Source organism: Culex pipiens, chromosome 3 (assembly GCF_016801865.2).
Source record: "Culex pipiens pallens isolate TS chromosome 3, TS_CPP_V2, whole genome shotgun sequence".
In the NCBI taxonomy this organism is placed as follows: domain Eukaryota; kingdom Metazoa; phylum Arthropoda; class Insecta; order Diptera; family Culicidae; genus Culex; species Culex pipiens.
The window spans coordinates 176,576,776-176,597,345 of record NC_068939.1 but is presented as its reverse complement, the minus strand read 5'-3'; the positions used below and the strand labels follow the sequence as shown (position 1 = coordinate 176,597,345).

The 20,570-nt window shown below is 37.7% G+C and overlaps 2 protein-coding genes across 4 annotated transcripts in view; both read left to right on the top strand.

Annotated features, from left to right (window-relative positions):
* The window catches only part of LOC120419721 (uncharacterized), a 398,162-nt gene that overhangs the window by 301,373 nt on the left and 76,219 nt on the right, over nt 1-20,570 (top strand). The gene's annotated exons all lie outside the window — the stretch shown is intronic.
* LOC120419719 (uncharacterized protein K02A2.6-like) lies at nt 867-6,431 on the top strand. Of its 3 annotated transcripts, none has more exons than XM_039582509.2 (4): nt 867-1,140; nt 1,237-1,287; nt 1,468-3,423; nt 5,668-6,431. In XM_039582509.2, exons 3-4 carry the CDS (start codon nt 1,789-1,791, stop codon nt 5,929-5,931), a joined length of 1,899 nt encoding a protein of 632 aa, XP_039438443.1. In that variant the 5' UTR covers nt 867-1,140; nt 1,237-1,287; nt 1,468-1,788; the 3' UTR covers nt 5,932-6,431. The 3 variants fall into 3 exon arrangements, with proteins under 3 accessions (XP_039438443.1, XP_039438442.1, XP_039438441.1); XM_039582508.2 differs by having other exon boundaries at nt 1,468-3,166; nt 3,227-6,430; XM_039582507.2 differs by having other exon boundaries at nt 1,468-6,430.

Below are 20,570 nucleotides of genomic sequence, written 5' to 3'. Positions count from 1 at the left end.
AATCAATACATTTAAATGATGGTTTATCTCTCAATAAAGCTTTTCTCTTGCTTTATTAATTGCTATTTCCACCCTTGCAAATATCATCGTCTATGTGATTGGCAGTATTTTAAACCCCTGTTTTCTTTTTAGAGAAAATTACTGCAAAAACTAAAAGTCATGGAAAGATTGATTGTTTTGAAACAGTTAAAAGTTAAATTCAGTTTTTTTTACCTTAGAGGGAGGTACCATTAACTTCTACTATTCCCCTTATTATTAAAAATTCGAGTCGTGCTACACGGAAATAAAGTATTCCACAAATCGTGATTTTCGTAACATGAAAACGTGAATATCGCTAAAGTAAAGTTCTTAATTTCCTGTAATATGTGCATGCCGTCGTGAACAAAGTTAATGAATTTATGAATAATAACCCATGATTAGTATCAAAAAAATATTCTGCAAATTCAAGATAAAAGTTCATGAAATTGCGAATTTGATTCATAAAATCGTGAACAAAATTCATGAAAACATGAAAATATTCCCGAAACCGTGAATCTAAATACAGTGCTATCCCGTTTTTGGCAAAACGACGTGTTTTTATATTGCCAAAACAGAGATGTTACCAAAATCGGGAAATCTTAAAACAGTCTTTTTTTTGAAAAAAAAAAACAATCTATATATGTGTGAAAACTATCGATAAACCATGGTAATTCTAAGGGAATATTCATGTATCGAGTTAAAAAAAATAAATTGATTCAAGGGGTTACATTCATGTAAATCGTCAAAAATGTCCGAGGTGGGTGTTCCCGGGCAGACGGTAATAACAAAATACATGCTATTTCAATAACAAATATTGTTAAAATAACAGAAAATGTTATGGATGTAGTGTCCAGATAAAATTATCAATAATTATTAACCGTGTTCGGTAAAACCGATTGAATATGATCGGGATGAACTCGCAACGATCGAGTGAGATCGGGAACGATCGTGCGAGATCGTGCATGTATAAAAAGGCATTTTTATTTAATAAAAGATTCATTCGAATCTAGCCGTCAGCGAGTACGGAGACAGTATAATTTGATATTTAACTTAATCCTAAATCCGAGTCTTAAAACTATTCCCTAATTCCTATTTAAACTTATAAGAAGTTTACGCGAGTGAGTATTAAGAATATTAAAAGTGGCGACGAGAGAAAACGTTGAAAACGCGGAACGCGTCGTGCAGTGATTTTTGGTTTAACGCAATTTGTGGTTGCAGATTTTAGGCGGAGAGGTTCAAACGGATCTAATTAGTCCAGAGTGAACAGACGTGAGTATTAAGAGACCTGCGAGAACCGTAGATAGTCTGTAGTTAGTGATCTCAAACAGCTATTGCACGGAGATTCCTCGATTAAGCGCATATTGAAATTTTTGTGAAAACCCATCTCTTCATACCGATCACGTGATTAGCAGACTCCATTTTGTAACAAATCTTTTGTTCTATTCACAGCCGCACACACGCACCAGCCGTTCCAAGCCGATCATCCTCGCGATCATCCTTTTGTTCGCGGCGTGAGATCGCGGTAATCCGGCGGTGAGCAGGCTTGACGCGGTGAGAATCGCTAATCCAGATCGTGAGATTTGACAAGTGAGGCGTGAGTGAGGAATCAGGGCGGCGAGGCCAGACGATTTGCTCACGGTCGGCGAGAAGCACCAACCGACCCCGCGGACACGTGTCATCAGCAGCATTAACCCAAGAGTTCAGCCAAAGCTACGGTCACACTCCTGCGGTTACTGTAAGTAGAAAACTTGATTTTTTTTTCGCCCCAAGATGTCGTCTGTTCCCGGCATGATCGGTTCTATCGATCATTACCATCGAAGCAAGTCTTTTGCCAATTATGTTGAGCGATTTGAAGTAATGTGCAAACTCAACAAGGTGGCTTCCGATGCAGATAAGTTGTCGTGGTTTATCTCTGTGAGTGGCGAGGACGTTTTTGATGAAATTAAATTGATTTTTCCTAAGCAAGAAGTTGAAAAACTTGAATTTAAGGAAGTTGTTAAGCAGCTGAAAGGCAGGTTTGATAAAGCTGTGCCAGCCATGATGTATCGATTTGATTTTTACAACCGTTTTCAACTTCTTAATGAAAGTTCTGAGAATTTTGTACTCTCAGTAAAACTTCTCGCTGAAGATTGCAACTTCAATGCATTTAAAGATGAGGCTCTTCGCGACAAACTTGTTATGGGCATTAAAGACAAACGTTTGCAACATAAACTGCTAGAAGAAGAAGATTTAAGTTTGGCGCAGGTTGAGAAGATGGTAATCAACACGGAGAGGGCTGAAAAACGGGCTCAACAAATGGGTGAAAATCGTGTGGAAAATGTTGGTGCTACTGCTAGCGTTCTGGCTGTTCATCAGCGATTGGGACCAAAAGTTAATTCTTGTTCGGGGAGATATCGTTCACGCAGCAGGAGTCGTGATCGTGGTCATGAGCGCAGAGGACGTGACATGGATCGCAGAGGCCGAGAAGTGATTCGTGAGAGGCGAGATTACGATCGCCGATCTCACAATCGTAATCACAGCTACGATCGCAGCCACAGCCGTGAACAAAATTACTACAACAATGCAATTTGTAATTATTGCAAAAGAAAGGGACATATTAAGCGTTTTTGTGATTTGCTTGCGGGTAAACAAGTTAAAAGGGTGAATTTTGTTGAAGAGGATACTCCTGAAACTAAACCGGTTTTTGACAAATTCAACAGAATCAGAATCAACAACTCTGAGGATGATGAAAGTGAGATGCAGTGCATGAAAATTGGGGATGAGAAGACCTTAAGTGAGCCGTGTTTAGTGGATGTTCGAGTTCATGACAAATTTTTGGAAATGGAAGTTGACACAGGGTCAGCAGTTGCTGTTATTAGTCAACATTTGTACGAGCAATATTTCAATGAAATTCCTCTTAAATCTTGCAATAAACGCTTAGTTGTGGTTAATGGTTCGGGTTTGGAGGTGCTTGGACAGATTTCTGTTGAAATTGGGTTGAATAAGCGAACCGAGACCGGAAATTTGGTTGTTTTGAGGTGTTTGAAGAACTTTACACCACTTTTAGGCAGAGATTGGCTTGACATGTTCTATCCTGGCTGGAAAACTCAGTTTTTACCGGCAAATATCATTGGAAATTTGGATTACAAATCAACTGACACAGTTTTAGGTAATCTTAAACTGAAATACAACAAAGTGTTCTCTAAAGACTTTACTGAACCAATTACAGGGTACCAAGCTGATCTGACCTTTAAATCAGAACAACCAATTTTCAAGAAGGCGTATCAAGTTCCGTACAAGATCAAAGACAAATTCAATGAGCATTTAGACATGTTGGAGCGACAGGGAGTGATCACACCAATCAAGGCGAGCGAGTGGGCTTCGCCAGTTATTGCGATTGTAAAAAAGGATGGGGATTTACGCATGGTAATAGATTGCAAAGTTTCTTTAAATAAAATACTGATTCCCAACACTTATCCTCTACCCCTTGCTCAAGATGTGTTTGCTTCATTGGCTGATTCACAAATATTTTGTTCTTTGGACTTGACGGGCGCTTACACTCAGTTAGAGTTGTCGCAACGTTCAAGGAAATTTGTTGTAATTAACACACCTAAAGGTTTATACACCTACAATCGCCTTCCCCAGGGTGCAAGTCCAAGTGCATCAGAATTTCAACAAATTATGGACCAGATCCTGAGAGGATTAGAAAGAGTGTGTTGTTATCTTGACGATGTTCTTATTGCTGGAAGAACTTATGAAGAATGTTTGGACAAGTTGGAGCAAGTCTTGCAAAGGCTCTCCGATGCTAATATTTCTGTAAATTTTAAGAAGTGTAAGTTCTTTGTGACATCTTTGCCATATCTTGGTCATATTATTTCTGACAAAGGTATTTTACCCTCACCAGAGAAAATTTCTACAATTGCCAAGGCAAAAGTTCCACAGAACGTGACTGAACTCAAAGCGTATTTGGGGCTAATAAACTACTATAACAAATTTGTGCCAAATTTATCAGAAAAATTGCGACATCTGTACAATCTTTTACAAAAAAATGTCAAGTTTGAGTGGTCAAAAAACTGTGACGAAGCTTTCAATGAAAGTAAAAATTGCCTACTAAACGCTAAACTTCTAACTTATTATGATCCTAGAAAACCATTAGTAGTTGTGACTGACGCTTCTTCTTATGGTTTAGGAGGAGTTTTGGCACAAATGATGAATGGAGCAGAGAAACCCGTTTGCTTCACATCTTTTTCATTGAACTCTGCGCAGAAACGTTATCCAATTTTGCATTTAGAAGCTTTGGCTTTGGTATGTGTTATCAAAAAGTTCCATAAGTTCTTATTTGGTCAAAATTTTAAAGTATTCACTGATCACAAACCCCTTATTGGCATATTTGGAAAAGAAGGCAAAAATTCACTTTTTGTAACCAGAATCCAACGTTATATTTTGGAGTTGTCCATATATGACTTTGAGATTGAGTATCGACCTGGTTCAAAAATGGCGAACGCAGATTTTTGCAGCCGTTTTCCCCTGGACCAAAAAGTGCCTACTAGTTTGGATCAGGAGTACATCAACAGCCTGAACTACACAAATGAATTTCCGATTGATTTTACGCTTGTTTCTAAAGAAACAGAGAACGATAAGTTCTTGAAAGAAATTTTGAATTTTGTCACAATCGGTTGGCCAAAAACTATACCAAATCAGTTCAGAGATTTTTCTTCGCAGAGGGAAAAGTTGGAAGTAATTGATGGTGTTTTGCTGTTAGAAGATCGAGCGGTAATTCCAAGCAGTTTGAGAGAAAAGATTTTACAATTATTACACCTGAATCATGGAGGAATGGTGAAAATGAAGAAGTTAGCCAGAAGGACAGTTTACTGGCCAGGCTTAAATTCAGACATTGAAGACTTTGTTAAAAGTTGTGAATCTTGCTCTCAGATGGAAGTTGTGAGGAAACCGGAAGCTTCGGGGTCCTGGATTCCTACCACAAGACCGTTCAGTCGTTTGCATGCAGATTTCTTCTTCTTCCAAGGAAATACTTTCTTATTGATTGTTGACAGCAATACTAAATGGTTGGAAGTTGAATGGATGCGTTTTGGCACTAATGCAAGACTTGTTAACAAGAAATTTGCGGCAATGTTTACACGCTTTGGTTTACCGGATGTAATTGTTACAGACGGTGGCCCACCTTTTAATTCCACGGAATTAATTGGTTTTTTGGAACAACAAGGCATAAAAGTTCTTAAAAGCCCGCCGTACAATCCTGCCAGCAACGGCCAGGCTGAAAGAATGGTGAGAGTTGTCAAAGATGTGCTAAAGAAATTTTTAATTGATAACAAAACGAAATCTCTTGAGATGGATGAAAAGCTTAATCTGTTTCTAATTAACTATAGAAATGGTTCCTTAAACTCTGAAGGTTTGTTTCCTTCTGAAAGAGTTTTCAAATATACACCAAAAACCTTGTTAGATTTGATTAATCCAACTAAAACTTACAAACACAATCTGGCTGAACCTCCAGCACAACGATGTGTCGTTGACACTGAAAAACTTGATCCTCCAAATGAATTGGATAAAATTGAGGCAGGGGATAAGCTGTTGTATAAAAATAGTCACGATACCTTCCCAAAGTGGGTTGAAGCACAGTTTATTAAAAAAGTGTCTAAAAATGTCTTCCAGATTCAAATTGGCCGACACGTGGCTACGGCGCACAGACATCAGCTGAAGGCGTTGCACGTTCCCAAACGTGGATCCGTGAAGATGTGTTTTGCGGCCAACAGTTACAAACGCAACTTCTCCTCAATCGATGACGATGGAGGATTACTCGGGCATTCGAGGGATTACGCGGTGTATCGTAAGCAGAGAAAGGTTGACAACGAATCCCGCAGTCCTGTTAGAACGAGGTCGAGGGCCAGATTGGAGAATCAGCAGGGACACAATTAACAGATCTACCTTTGCGTTCAGGTGCAAGTTCTAAGAAATGCACAGTCGAACCAATCATCATGAAAAATACATTTTTGCGCTGAATTAAAGTGAATTTGAAATTATATTTCTTTCTGATATTGTTAACAGTGTAGTATATAAGCAGTGAAATGAAATTAAGTTTATATTCTCGATAAATATGAAATCAAATACAAATTAGAATGAATTTGCTTAAGAGGGAAGATCTTGTAGTGTCCAGATAAAATTATCAATAATTATTAACCGTGTTCGGTAAAACCGATTGAATATGATCGGGATGAACTCGCAACGATCGAGTGAGATCGGGAACGATCGTGCGAGATCGTGCATGTATAAAAAGGCATTTTTATTTAATAAAAGATTCATTCGAATCTAGCCGTCAGCGAGTACGGAGACAGTATAATTTGATATTTAACTTAATCCTAAATCCGAGTCTTAAAACTATTCCCTAATTCCTATTTAAACTTATAAGAAGTTTACGCGAGTGAGTATTAAGAATATTAAAATGGAATCTTCTTGAGAAATCCATTTATGCATAAGGCTGGATTTTCATGGATTGTGCAACGACATCGAGAGCACGAGCATCGAACCAACTCGATGCTCGTGGCTTGCGTTACTTCATTTAGCTTAGACACAACCCCAAAATCGACTTTCCGGAATAAGGAACACTTGCATGCAAGTTAACGAAGGATGGACAGATGACAGATTCAAACGTAAACAAAGCAGCATTGCGTGGCGATTGGAATTCCAGAGCAACTTTTGAAATAAGCTGATGTTGTTCAATATATCTTTTTCAAAAAGGCGTATGATTAGACTAGCGCATAATTTAATTAAATAAATCCTTTTGCCTCATGTTCGTTGCGAAAAATCATGCAAAAAAGATGAGAGATAATTGAGGTTTTGCAGCGCGACTGTGTTTCAAATGTAGGTGGCGCCAAAATGAGGTTACTTGCCAAAAATCGTATTTCTTTCTGCTGGACTGAAGAACAAAATTGCTTATTTCTCATGGTTCCCTGCATCAATCTTAATGAAACTGGTTGCAAAAGACGAGAACATTTTTTGGGCGCGCAGAAATTTTGGAATTTAAGAAATTTAAGCAAAATTTAGGCAAGCAATCCGTCCACGGCACGGCACGGTGCACGGCATCCTCCTGCAAAACAATGCCCAGAAATCCGGCCACCGGTGGACAGATTCCTCCTGCAAAACAATGCCCCGAAATCCAACCACCGGTGGACTAGTTCCTCTTGTCAACTTGGCCAGGCAATCCGTCCACCGGTAGACGGATTCCTCCTGCAAAACAATGCCCTGAAATTCGTCCACCGGTGGACGGATTCCTCCTGCAAAACAATGCACCGAAATCCCACCACCGGTGGACAAGTTCCTCTTGTCAACTTGGCCAGGCGATCCGTCCACTGGTGAACGGATTCCTCCTGCAAAACAATGCCCTGAAATCCGACCACCGGTGGACGGATTCCTCCGGTAATACAATGCTCCGAAATCCAACCACCGGTGGACGGATTCCTCCTGCAAAACAATGCCCTGAAATTCGTCCACCGGTGGACGGATTCCTCCTGCAAAACAATGCACCGAAATCCAACCACCGGTGGACAAGTTCCTCTTGTCAACTTGGCCAGGCGATCCGTCCACTGGTGAACGGATTCCTCCTGCAAAACAATGCCCTGAAATCCGACCACCGGTGGACGGATTCCTCCGGTAAAACAATGCTCCGAAATCCAACCACCGGTGGACGGATTCCTCCTGCAAAACAATGTCCACCATTTCACCATGCAAAATCAGCTGTTTTGATTGTTGACAAGGTCTGGTTTGACAGATAGATTTGTTTCGTCAAGTTTCATTCCCATCCCGTACCAAGCGTTTCAAAGCGTTATTTAGGTTTGTGTCTAGGGTGCCGCTGAGGTAGCAAAAAGGCACTGAACGAGCATCGAGTTTCAATGCACGGACATTTTAGCAAAGCATGGTCGTGAGTATGCTTTCGATGTCAGTCGTCTAAAGATGCTCGTGCATCGAAAATGAAAAGTCGGAAAATCGCATTTTCGCAACTTTCCGGCGATGGGTATGTGTTTGTTTGTGCTTATACTACCATAAAATATCAATCCAAACCATTTTGCGATTTAACCTGATTGATAAAATTGAGTTTTCGGCAAAATATGACCACGAGCATCGAAAGCCGTTTTCGATGTCGGTCATCGAAAAATCCATGAAAATCCACCCTAAGAGTTTAATAACAGTTTATGTTATCATAATAAATTTTGTTATTGATCTGATATTGGTTGAAAGCTTTGGAATAACATTTTTTGTTATGGAAGAATACCGCCAACTGTTATTGGGATGATCGGATTAGTTGTTAAAATAACAAAAAATAATAACAAAAAATTGTTCGAAGAATAACTAAAAATGTTTTTAGTCTGTTATTGCAATAACAATCCAATAACAAAAAAATCAACACGACGATTAACAAATATTGTTATAAATAACATAAAATGTTATTGACCTTGTATTTTAAAATATCAAAAAATGTTATTCCCAAGTTATTTCCGTCTGCTCGGGTTAGCACACATTTAAACTTTTTTTAATCTTTTTGCAGGGCCTTTAAATGAACATTTTCATCTATTAACAAAATAAATATGAAGACATTAGTTAGCAGTGTCAAAAAACGGGTACCACGATATCTCAACCCTGCTTTGACCAAATCAGCAAATTTTGGTGAATACTCGTTAAACCGGTCCTGTGTGCATAACGAAGGCCGATTTTCAGAAACTTAATTTTTATAAAAAAATAAAAATATTTCTAGATTTTTCAAAAAAATCGACAGTTTTTGATTTTTGTATTTTTAAAAAAGCAAAATTTAAAAATTGGGCTTCGTCATGCACACGGAAAATGTCTAGGAGGTTTTCACCCCAAATTTCAGCCAATTTGGTCCATCCCATCTCAGGATATCGTGGCACCCGTAAATCAACTCGGTATTTGGAGGAAAAAGTTCACAAAGTTTGACAGTTCGCTTTGTGCATGCCAAATTGTGAACCTTAATCGTCTCTTACTCATTTCAGTCATGAAATATCTTCGTGAAACTTTCTCGAGTGATTGAAAATCATCTATTTGGTAAATTTAGTGAATTGTAATATGAAATTTTGTGATTTGCAAATATTTTTCAAAGTTTGTGTCACCTCCCCTTCAAAATTGGTTCAAAAATCCAGGGGGCAAAAACAAATATTTAAAAAAAATATAAGTCGAATCAACTGTAAACAATCTGAAATGCATTTTTTTGCATTTATAACCATATTTAGCATGTTTTGACTCGTTTGACATGTTTTGATTTTTTATGAAATAAAAAAATAAAATTTTCGTCAATACTTACATATTTTTTGAAACTAGTAATTGTAAACCAACTGGGAAGGTGTAAAATGCATTTTAAAAAAATTTTTTCATTGAAATTTTGAAACGATGGCTGGTAATTTAAATTTTTATATTTTTTTTTTTTACTTTTTGCTCCCCCCTCGACTTGGTCAGAGCCGAGGGACATAAACTTCAAAAAATATTTGAAATGGCCTTATGATAAAAAATATTTTTTGCATTAAAAGTAATTACTTTTAAGATAAGAACGAATAAATTATGTTTGAAAGTTGAAAGTGAAAGAAATTAATTTGGGTGTTGCCAAAATCGGGAATAATTGAAGAAATTTTTGCCAAGCGCGATCGTTTCTAAAAACGGGATAACATTATTTTCACGAATTCATGAATTGAACTTCGTGATTTCTCGAACACTTTTTTCAGTGTATTCCCGTTTCACCTTAAGCAACTGTATTCTATTGTTGCTCAAACCTGCATATCTTCATGTCGATCATGATTCGAATGTTTCGCGTTATCATGAAATTCTTTTGAAACTTTTTCTCTGCCTTTTTGCCTTCCTCACCTTACTGAGGAAAGGCTATAAAATCACTCGAAAAATGAACTTCTTAATTTGACCTCGTAGACCCACCTTCACGTATACCTATCGACTCAGAATCAAATTCTGAGCAAATGTCTGTGTGTGTGTGTGTGTGTGTAGGGATGTGGGTCTGTGCACCAAAAAATATGCACTCGATTATCTCAGCACTGGCTTAACCGATTTGGACCGTTTTGGTCTCATTCGATTCGTCTTGGGATCCCATAAGTCCCTATTGAAAATTATGAAGTTTAGTAAAGTACTTCAAAAGTTATGCTAAAAAAACGATTTTGGCGTATGTCCGGAAGATTGTAAAAAGGGTGGTTTTTGTAAGAAACCCTGTCATGTTATACATTTTCAGAAAGGTATTAAAAAGACCTTTCCAATGAGCCTAAAACATCAAGGATCTGACAATCCTATCAAAAGTTATTAGCACTTAAGTGTTATTTATACACTTTTTGGAGGCCGGATCTCAGATATTTCAATGACAATGATGTCCGGGTCCATCATGCGACCCATCGTTAGTTAGATAATCGAAAGACCTTTCAAATGGGCCTAAAACATCAAGGATCTGACAACCCTATTAAAAGTTATTGGCACTTAAGTGTTATTTATACACTTTTTAGAGGTTTGATTTCAGATATTGTGATAAAAATATTGTCTGAATCTTCCATGCGAACTATCGTTGGATAGGTTTTTTTTATCAGACCTTGCCGTTGAGCCAGAAATATTGATGGTCTGCGAACCATATCAAAAGAAATGAGTAATAAAGTTGATTTGTTAAACATGTTAAGGGGGAATGTTGCTATTTTTACTGAATGTATTGACTTTATGAATATGAGGAAGGCACCAACCACCTAAAGGTGGATTAAGTAACGTTTTTTTATTCTATTCAGCCGCTTGACTTCATAAAAAGGCATGTTTCTTGAAGAAACTTTCTCCAGCCAAAAACGTCTTTCCCACACTCAAAATTCTCGTTACATAACCAGCTCTTTCTTTCCCTTGTACCCAGAACACCAACGCATACACGTGGAACAATGATGTTGGGGGGTATAAAACAGAGTAGCATCGTTGATCCAATCCATTCACCTTTTTTTATGACGCTCGCTCCTCCACTTTCCAGGCTCTGCTAAGCTGCTGCTCCTCAGTGATGATCTGCTGAATGATTCTCCACCACCAAGCAGTTACTTTGCGTGATTTTATTTATCTTTTGCTGTAACTTTAATCTGTTTCACTTATGTAATTCACTGTTTATTCGTAGAAATGCTTTTATATTACGTATTTTCTAATATTTTTTTCGATTTCTTCCTTTTTCACAGTTTTTTTCTTCAATTCACACCGCTCTGAACTTTCATTGTTTGCAAACTCACTTTCACTTTTTTCTTAATTTTCGTTGTTTTTTCAATTATTCTCTCCAGTGAAAATCACGCCGGCGGCAATTCCAAGCTGTCAGACTCCGCACGGCAGGGAGCCTCCAAATTCCATTAAAATTTCACATTAATTCCCACTAACATCGGCGGCAAACAACGCACACACATTCGCACACACCCACATTGATGCCCTCCCGAAAATCACACGCACAGCTCTTGCGAAAAACCGGCGGCGTCGGCCTGTCTTTTCTCGGTGTGTTTTCCTTGGCAGATGGGGAAAAATTTTCACTGCGCGCCACTTTGCACCGTTTTTTCCACTATTTTCCCTTCCTCTTTCACACTTTATTCTTGGCAGCAGCCTCAGCACGAAATGATTCCAACAGAGGCGCGCACTTTCTTTACATTTTTGCTGTTTTTCCTTTTTTCTTCACCCCACTGACCCCACCACTGTGGCTGTGGGTGGGAATTTGGAAAATGCGAAACCTCCCACCACCCTTCGGGGGGTTACCTTTTCGAGAGAATTTAGATCAATCACGGGGCGGCGAATCACAGCTTCCAGCGGAGCGTGGAAATGTTACATGTTCACATTCCCTGCTTTCAGCGTTTCTCTGTGTGTGTGTGTGAGTGTGGAAAAGCTCGAATTTTCCTTAGAAGCACTGTATTCCGGTTATATTTGAGTATTTACATGTTAATCGCGTAATCTGAGTGAAAGAGTCCAATATTGGCTCCAATCTTCAAGATTTTCCTCGTCTTACTCTCCAGTGTCGAATTACACCCTCTCCACACCGTCCCCATCTACCGTGATGGAAAACTATATCTGATTTTCTGTTTTTTTTTTCCTCTCTCCCCACACCCAAGGAAGAAAAAAGCACTACGCGATCACTGGACGACGAACCGCAAGTGAACGTTACTGAAATCAAACTGAAACCAGTGGCAAAGGTTATGGCCAGAACCGACGAAGCACCGACTTTGCTGGTACTGTGATATCCTTCCGCTCAGCTGACCCGCTCTCGCTCTCGCGCTGTTTTTTTCCCTCACACAGCTGACAGAGAGTGAGCGCAAAAATCTCCGCGCGAGAACCGGTCTCACGCGAGAGAAAATTCTCCCGCACCAGCTGCTCGACTGCTCGAATTACATCGACTTGCCACTTGTTTACCCCCAATGATTATTCTATACACTCCTTTTATTATTATTCTCCCCACTCTCTTTCTCTCTTTGCCCCAAACGGTCAGAGACTCTTGGAGCGCTGCTCACGCTGAGCGGCTGACTGACAGATTGTTAGTAAATATTTTCAAAATACTTAGATTTTCCCTGCCTCCCGAACTCGCGATGGGAATTTACGCCCCGTTGCGTGACCTTAATTTGCCAGCAAAAAGAATCCTAAACACAAACTCGAATTTTTAGTTCATTCAAATTAATGATATTAAATTTATTTTAGAATAGAAGCAATATAAGAGTGATTGCAAATGGGTCATTATCCGCCAACTCACACCTTTGGTCCCTGATCACGAATCCGAAGTCCATTTATCAATATATCGTGACGGTGGGGCGGTACGACCCTTATAATTTTTGTACGTATTCTTCACGAGTTAACAGAATTTTACAAAAAAGTTTTTTTTGGAAAAAGTGATGATTTTGACCAGTTTTCCAAATTTGAAACCCCTAAAATTCGAGCCACAACAATCGTCCAGAGGTCATTTTTATGCAAAATTAGCGAAACTTTAAAAAAATACTTTAAAGCACACGACTGAGTTTTAGGGGTTGAAAATTCGAAAAGCTGCTTTTGGTGAAAACCTTCACTTTTTCAAAAAACTTTTTTGTAAAATTTGAGTAGTGCGGTGGCTGTGGGGACGTGCAGTCCTGTTTTTTCGTGTTATTTTCCGTCTCTTTTGTGTCGCTGTTCGAGTGCATGGGGTGATTAGCCATTATAATTAAATAACAGCATCATTAGTGTGGTGCTTTTCCGGACGCGCAAATCTGTTTTTTTACCTTCTTCTTTTTTCATTTTTTTTTACTCGCGTTCGTTGGCCGATGAGCTTTTTTGTGTTTTTCTCTTTTTATAGTTTTCTATAAAAACGTACCTATTTTTTGAGACTAGCAAGTCGTTTTGCTGGATTAAGTCCTTTCCATATCATCGATGATCGGAAGGCACGCCGTCGAATATGTTTTAAGGCTTATGATATAAAATCATTTAACAAAATGAAGCCCTTCCTACATCACCGTTGATCGGAAGGCACGCCGACGGAGAATTTCTGGAGAATCGCGGTCGAATTAATACTATATTTAAATCCCTAGATAGCTATCTTTCCGCAGCCGGCTGCCTAAGTTTTTTAAAATTTCAACCGATAAACAAATTGCTTATGGTCGCATCACCTACCACAGTGAATCCTAACCTCATACCCATCTTACTAACCCCTCAAAACTCATGTGATACTTTGTCGGAGACGCAGCTGATTTAGCGGTCCCATCACTCAAGTATCGGACTAACATTCCCATCCACTTCCCCGTGTCTTACCACTGGTCGTGACCGGCGTCGGTATTGATCAGCACGATAGGGACCTTTGAAAATTGCGAAGGGGTGATGATTGGTTCCTACTTTTCATCTGTGGTCCACGGAGCAATGTTTGGGGGTCCTGGTCAATAACGAAGTAGCAGCTACGGGTAGACACCAATGCTATGCTATGCTATGCTAAACTTTTTTGTAAAATTTTGATAACTCGTGAAGAATACATGCAAATACTATATGTTTATATAACAAAATATTTGTTTTTTATGCTCTACAACTTTGAAGAACATTGTTGAAATCTAAAAAATAAACCTATAAAGTAACAAAAATATTTCTCTACCTGAAAAATGACCCGTTTGAGTGGTCATTTTTCAGCTAGAGCAATATTTTTGTTACTTTATAGGGTTATTTTTTAGATTTCAACAATGTTCTTCAAAGTTGTAGAGCATAAAAACAAATATTTTGTTATATAAACATATAGTATTTGCATGTATTCTTCACGAGTTATCAAAATTTTACAAAAAAGGTATTTCTCATTATCCACGTGTCTTAGTAAAAATCCACGTCAAGAGTTATCGTAAAATGGATCTCGGATTCGTGATTAAAACGTGACCAAAATTACCCCTAAGAGCAAAGTTTCACGAAAATCTAAAATGGCTCGGGGAAACTTTTTTTCTGATTTCATGTGAGTAGCTGGAGAATTACCCAAATATTCTTTTAAAGTTTATGTCGCTCCCTTTTAATAGTGGCTCAAATCCGAAAACAATTCAAAATGCATTTCCCGTCGTTGATAATCACTTTGAGCATGATTGAAACAGTTAAAACAATATTTTGATGTTTTTTCGTGGAATTTCGATGCACAGAGTAAAACATATTTTCCGAAAAAAAAAGTGTTTGTCAAATCTAAGATTTTGTTGAGTGTAATGATTGTAAAACAACTGTAGTGATGAACAATGCATTTTAAAACACTTTTTTCATTAAAATATTGAAACAATGGCAAGTTATTAAAATTTCATTTTATATTTTTTATGTTTTTGTAAAGAAACATTACATAATTCTAAATTTGTAAAATTTCAACAAATATTATAAATCTTTTGGAAAAATACTGATAACAATGCAATAAATGTATTAAAAATTACTAACTAATTTAGTTCTTCAAAAATAAATCTATAGAAAACTGGCACAAGGATGACTGGATCAGAAGCCATCAAAATATTTAAATCATTGTTGAAAAGATGACAACTACTTTAAAAATGTTTGATTTTCCATGTAGCATTTCTTTGATCAGTTTTTTTTTATTATTATTTTGTTAGTTTGAGTATATATAACATTTTGATCAACACCTTGTGATCTTAGTTTGTCATATTTCATGTTAGGCTGGTACAAATTTTATTTAAAGTTTTTGTCACCACCCGCCAATTTGATTGCAAATGATCTGAACTTGTGTAAAATGCATTTTAAAACACTTTTTTCATGCAAATGTAGATACTGTGGCTTGTTAATTCTATTTTAATATTTCAAAGTATGGCATATAATCCGACTTTTAAAATGATAAAATTAACTTTCAAAATTAGAGCATATTTTCAACAAAAAAAATTCAAGCCCAAAGTATCACAAAAAATTTTAAACATTATAACACTTCGGCCGCTTCCAAAAATTTGGATACATCAATAAATTTATTAAATTATTTTTTTTCTAAAGTTTTATTTTTTTCACAGTTGGAATCTGTGGTCCAAAAATTCAAAGCTGGAAAAATGTGCCAATTTCGCTCAATTTGGCAAAAAATACAAAAGATAACATTATAAACGAAACTATTGGCACTACGCCCCCCGGGGCATGGCCTTCCTCTAACGTGGGATTTCTGCTCCAGCGCCTCTGACGAGACAGGAGAAACCGGGACCGACGTTTTACTTCACCATCCGATAGAAGCTCAGTGGATAAGGCGGGAATCGAACCCGCGTCTCATAGCATCATCGGGATCGGCAGCCGAAGCCGCTACCCCTGCGCCACGAGACCCACATAACATTATAAAATGTATTCTAAATAGTTAACATGCAACAAATATATCTCATATTAGCATATTTTAATTTTAATCAATTTTTTCGCTCTTGATTTTTAAGAAGACTTTTTAAAAGGGTGCGAGTGGCCTTGTTGTCTCGTGAAAAATTCTGATTTTTCTGATAAAATTCCGTGAAATTTTGAAATCATGCTTTACTTTTCTTAACATCCAAACATTAAGTTGAAGTATTTGAGTTCAACTGATATTCTATCCCAGCCTTACTTCCGTAGGTAAAACAAAATTGCAAAACTAGAATTCCAATGCATTTTATTATTATACTTTTTTTAATATGCTTTTTTAACCACCGCCAAGTCAGCCGATTTCTGCTGGCAGGTTGGAAGAAAATTTACAAGTCAACTTGAGCTTTTGATAGCACCTTTCAGAAAAAATAAATTAATCAACAAAAGTTAAGCGTGGTGAATACAACTAATAGGGCGATAGCAGGCAATCTGTCGAGGTCAGATATGAAATTTCTAATCAAATGGTTGTTTTAATGACCGTCCTGCACCCTTTTAATGTATGATTTCATGTATTAATGTTAAAAATATAATTTTTGGTATTATGTCTAATTTTTTGTTAATTCATTGTTTTGAATTATGAAAAATAGGCAGAAGAAGAACTCAAGTTTGAAATCTTCAGTATGAAATTAAAAAAAAAAACCTCACTGAATCCAATAAAGTCATTCATTGGAGCTAATCCTATCAGTTTAGAAACCCTCAACCGATCATTTTTCATCGCTTTCGATGAGACGTCAGTATTTATTTCGCCCCATTCGGTATAATCTTCTCCCCGTTAGTTACAGCAAAGTGGATGATCCTCGCCAACTCTGCTATTCCCCGCTTTGAGAGATTGTTCATTCCCTCACATTTAGCACGCAATATCTGACCACGCGGGGTAATCGGGTTTAAAATCAGCTCCAAGTGAACGATTTTCACCTACTTTTTTACTTCTAGCCTGGGGTAACCTTTCGGCAGGTGGCCGGCCACCGCGGTCCCCGCGGAAGGAGGTGGATTGATTTATCGGCTTGCTGTAGTGCGAAGAAGAAATAACCATCACCACCAGCACCAGGTTGGTTGGTCGGTCAATCTTGCTAGGCTGGCACCCCCTATGAGGAAAAGGGGGCAGGTCGAATTTATCAAAACAAGCTGGCCAACATCAAAACATTCTCTCTCGCACAGGGGGGGGGGGCTGTGCGGCGCGTTTTCCAACCCCTGCTGTTCCTCCGCACGCTTCAAGAGTCGAGTCCCGAGACCATCAACTTAAATTGGAAGAGCCGGAGCGAGTGGTCTCAAGTGGTCTAAAAATAACGAACTCTCGTCGCCTTCGTTCCTTGTTCTGACAGTTCGAAGTACTGCCGACTGAGGGTACGGGTGTCGGGTTGGGTGTTTGAAGGGAGGGATATTTTTCACCGGGTGGCATTAATTAATTTGCAATTTGTTAGAAAGTCCAACCATTACCGGGCTAGAAGCCAGGGTGTTTGGGGGGGATTGGCACAACTCAATCAATTGGGAGTAGTTCGAACTAACTAGGGCAGTCTGGTAGAGGAAAACGGTGTACAATGCTAAATTTGAGTAAAATTAATCTTAAACAATATAAATTTTACGATTTCTGCGACCTTAAACCTCGCGAGCAAAAACATATGCTGATTTCGGTAAAACCTCTTTGATGGACGCGCAGTTCAAACCAAATGCCTTCAAGGAAGGGAGGCTGTTGAACCACCCATCTCAAGTGTCTGACGCAAAGAAAACATCCGCTGCTTGGGGCAACAGTGGCCAAGATCACGATCAGTACTTCCCCTGAGGACGTGGGTACTCGAAAGGGAAAAGTGGTAAAGATTAAACATGCATTTTCATAAAACGCTTAAATAATATTCCAAAAGGCCATTGAAAGAAAAACTTTTATATTTCAAAAATAGAACACAACAGATCGTACAAATTCCTTATAATATGATCAAAAATGGCTTCTTTGAGCATACAAAACGTGAGCACACAATTTTATTCACATTAAAAAATTACAGATATTTATTATTTTCAAAGTCTTTGAGAATTGTTCAGGGATGCAAATGCATTTTTTTATATCGTTTTAGACTATGCCCTATTTTTATAAAATCCTTAAAATATCTTACCAACCAACCTCCCCTAAAAATCCCCGTGAACGTGCTGACTTTTCCAGCGGCTACGAAAACCAATCAATATCGTAGTGTATAGTATAGTTGCTCAGTCGAACCAGTTCGATTGTTATTTGTGAAAATACGCTCGAATTAATTTCCATCTGCCCAGCAGCAACACCACCAACAATCTTAGTTTGGCGTATGGTAAATATTCCGTGGTGGTGGCCATCGGTAAATATTTACTTCAAAACTTAATTACGACCACCCTCTCTCTCTTTTTCACTTTTGCTCTCTGACGCCACCAATCAACGGGAGGGGGGGGCGAGGGGAGCTGCACTGGTTCTAATATTCAACGTCTGTTAGCGGGATGCACGTCTTCTGGGAGCTCCCCAACGCGGGAAAAGGGGGAGGAGGCGGTGGAAAAGTAACGACTGTTTATACACGATGGGGGAGGGAGAACGTTACGTTAGTTTTTTTTTTCTCTCGATTTTGTACTACACAAACATTTTAAGCGAAAAACTCAAACCGTCCGACTCGGAGTTGATTACGGCTCGAGTTCATTCGGTTAATTTGACGTGCTAATTGGTGCAGTTAGGTGTGATTGAGAAACTGGAAATATGTAGCGATAATTGGTTTGAAGTTCAGCGGAGCGTCAAGGTCAGAACCGATGTGGGGGGAAAGTTTTCAGTTTATCTGAATCGAGCGATCAAAACGATACTGAGGTTTTTGAAAATCTTGTCTTTTTCTAAAAATTGGCTATCTTAAAAAAGCTATAAAATCGTCTTATAACATCTTTTATAAATAATATATATGGGTCATTCCAGGTCAACTGAGTACACTTATGGACTCGACCTTCACCGATTTGGACCAAACTTGGGGGGAACGTTCATCTATCGATAGTTATCAGAAATCTTAAGTTTGGAGCTTTTCAGGCCATCCCTCTATTTTTGGCTCCGCTCTCTTTTTTGACGATTTTCTTTTAAAAAACACTTTTTTAATCATAACTTTGCAACTATTTGAGCAAAAGACTTTCTACAGGTTGCATTTTATAGAAAATTGTCCAAGGAATTCGATAACAATGAAATTTTAACCCTTTAATGGCTCCTAATATTAGATTTTTACGTTTAAGTTCATTTTTTTATTTTATCACCATCGTGTTCCCCAGACAATTTTACATAATAATCAAAATAAAAAACGAACTATGCGGTATTCAACCCTTTTTGTTTAAAAGTACACCATGTACTTCCGAGTTCTGCGCAAAATCAAACTTTTTTCAGAAAAATCGCTGTTTCTCGTCCGGGGATCACGATGGTGATAAATAAAAGAAAATATAAGGAATTGGTCAAAATTTATTTTTTGAACTTAAAACGTTAAAATATAATAATAGGGGCATTTAAGGGTTAAAATTTTATTTTTATCGAATTCCCTGGACAATTTTCTATACAACCTATACAAATCTTTACAACAATCTGTAGAAAGTCTTTTGCTCAAATAGTTGCAAAGTTAGGATTAAAAGAAAAAAAAGTTTTTTAGAAAATCGACAAAAAAGAGGGTGGTGCCGAAAATAGAGGGAAAGCCCAAAAAGCTCCAAACTTGGGATTTCTGATAACTGTCGATAATTGAACGTTCCCTCCAAGTTGGGTTCATATCGGTGAAGGTCGAGTCCAAAAGTGTACTCAGTTGACCTGGAATGACCCATATTTTTTTAAGAATAGAAGTTATATTTTACAGGATAGCAATTTTCTTCGAAATTGGCCGATTTCGTGCACCTAAGGAGCCATTTTGCGTAATTTTTGTTTTCACTAATTCAAGGCTGCATACAATTTTGGCGACAGAAAATTGTACGCAAATTTTCGAAAAGCTGTATCTTTTGAAGGAATTTCCTGATCGGTTCAGGGGAGAGAAAAGTGATCAGAAATGGTTTTGAATCGTGTTTTTTATCGTTGTACATAAAAAATAATTAGATCTTTAGGACCCTTTTATTGATTTTTTTTTTCTGGATAAATATGTTTAGGGGACAAAAACCCGCAACTTTTGAGCTATAGAAATGTATGGACAAAATATTTGCAGCCGAGTTATATAGTTTTGAAAAATATTTTTTTAATGAAAATATAAATTTAAGTTAATTTTTTTAACGTGTTAAATTTGTCAAAGCTGCTTAAAGTTCAATTTTAACGAAAAAAAGTTTTTCCTTTCTTTTTTCAGATAATGTTCATGATTGCCCATTAGGGTGACAAGAAAAAAATAAAATTTTGGAATATCGTGAGAGATCCAGAGGGTATCGATTCTTTAGGTAAAAATAAGTAAGGCCGTTGCATATATTTTTCATAGTTTATGTCGCCTCCCTTTCAAAATTTGTCCGAAAAATCAGGGGGCAATAAAAATATTTTTTCAAAAAACCTTCAAAATTTTAATAAAAACAGTAGTTAAACAAAAAACAATCTTAAATGCATTTTTCTGCATTGATTACACTACTCGACAAAACAAAACTTGTGTCAAGGGATTGACGATATCTCATCGGTTCCTTAGAGAAAAGGCATCCCCGAATCCGATGCAATCGACAGAATTTGATTTTATGTCCACGCGGACTGACGAGAAGCTGGTAAATTTTTTAACATAAAAAAATCGAACAAT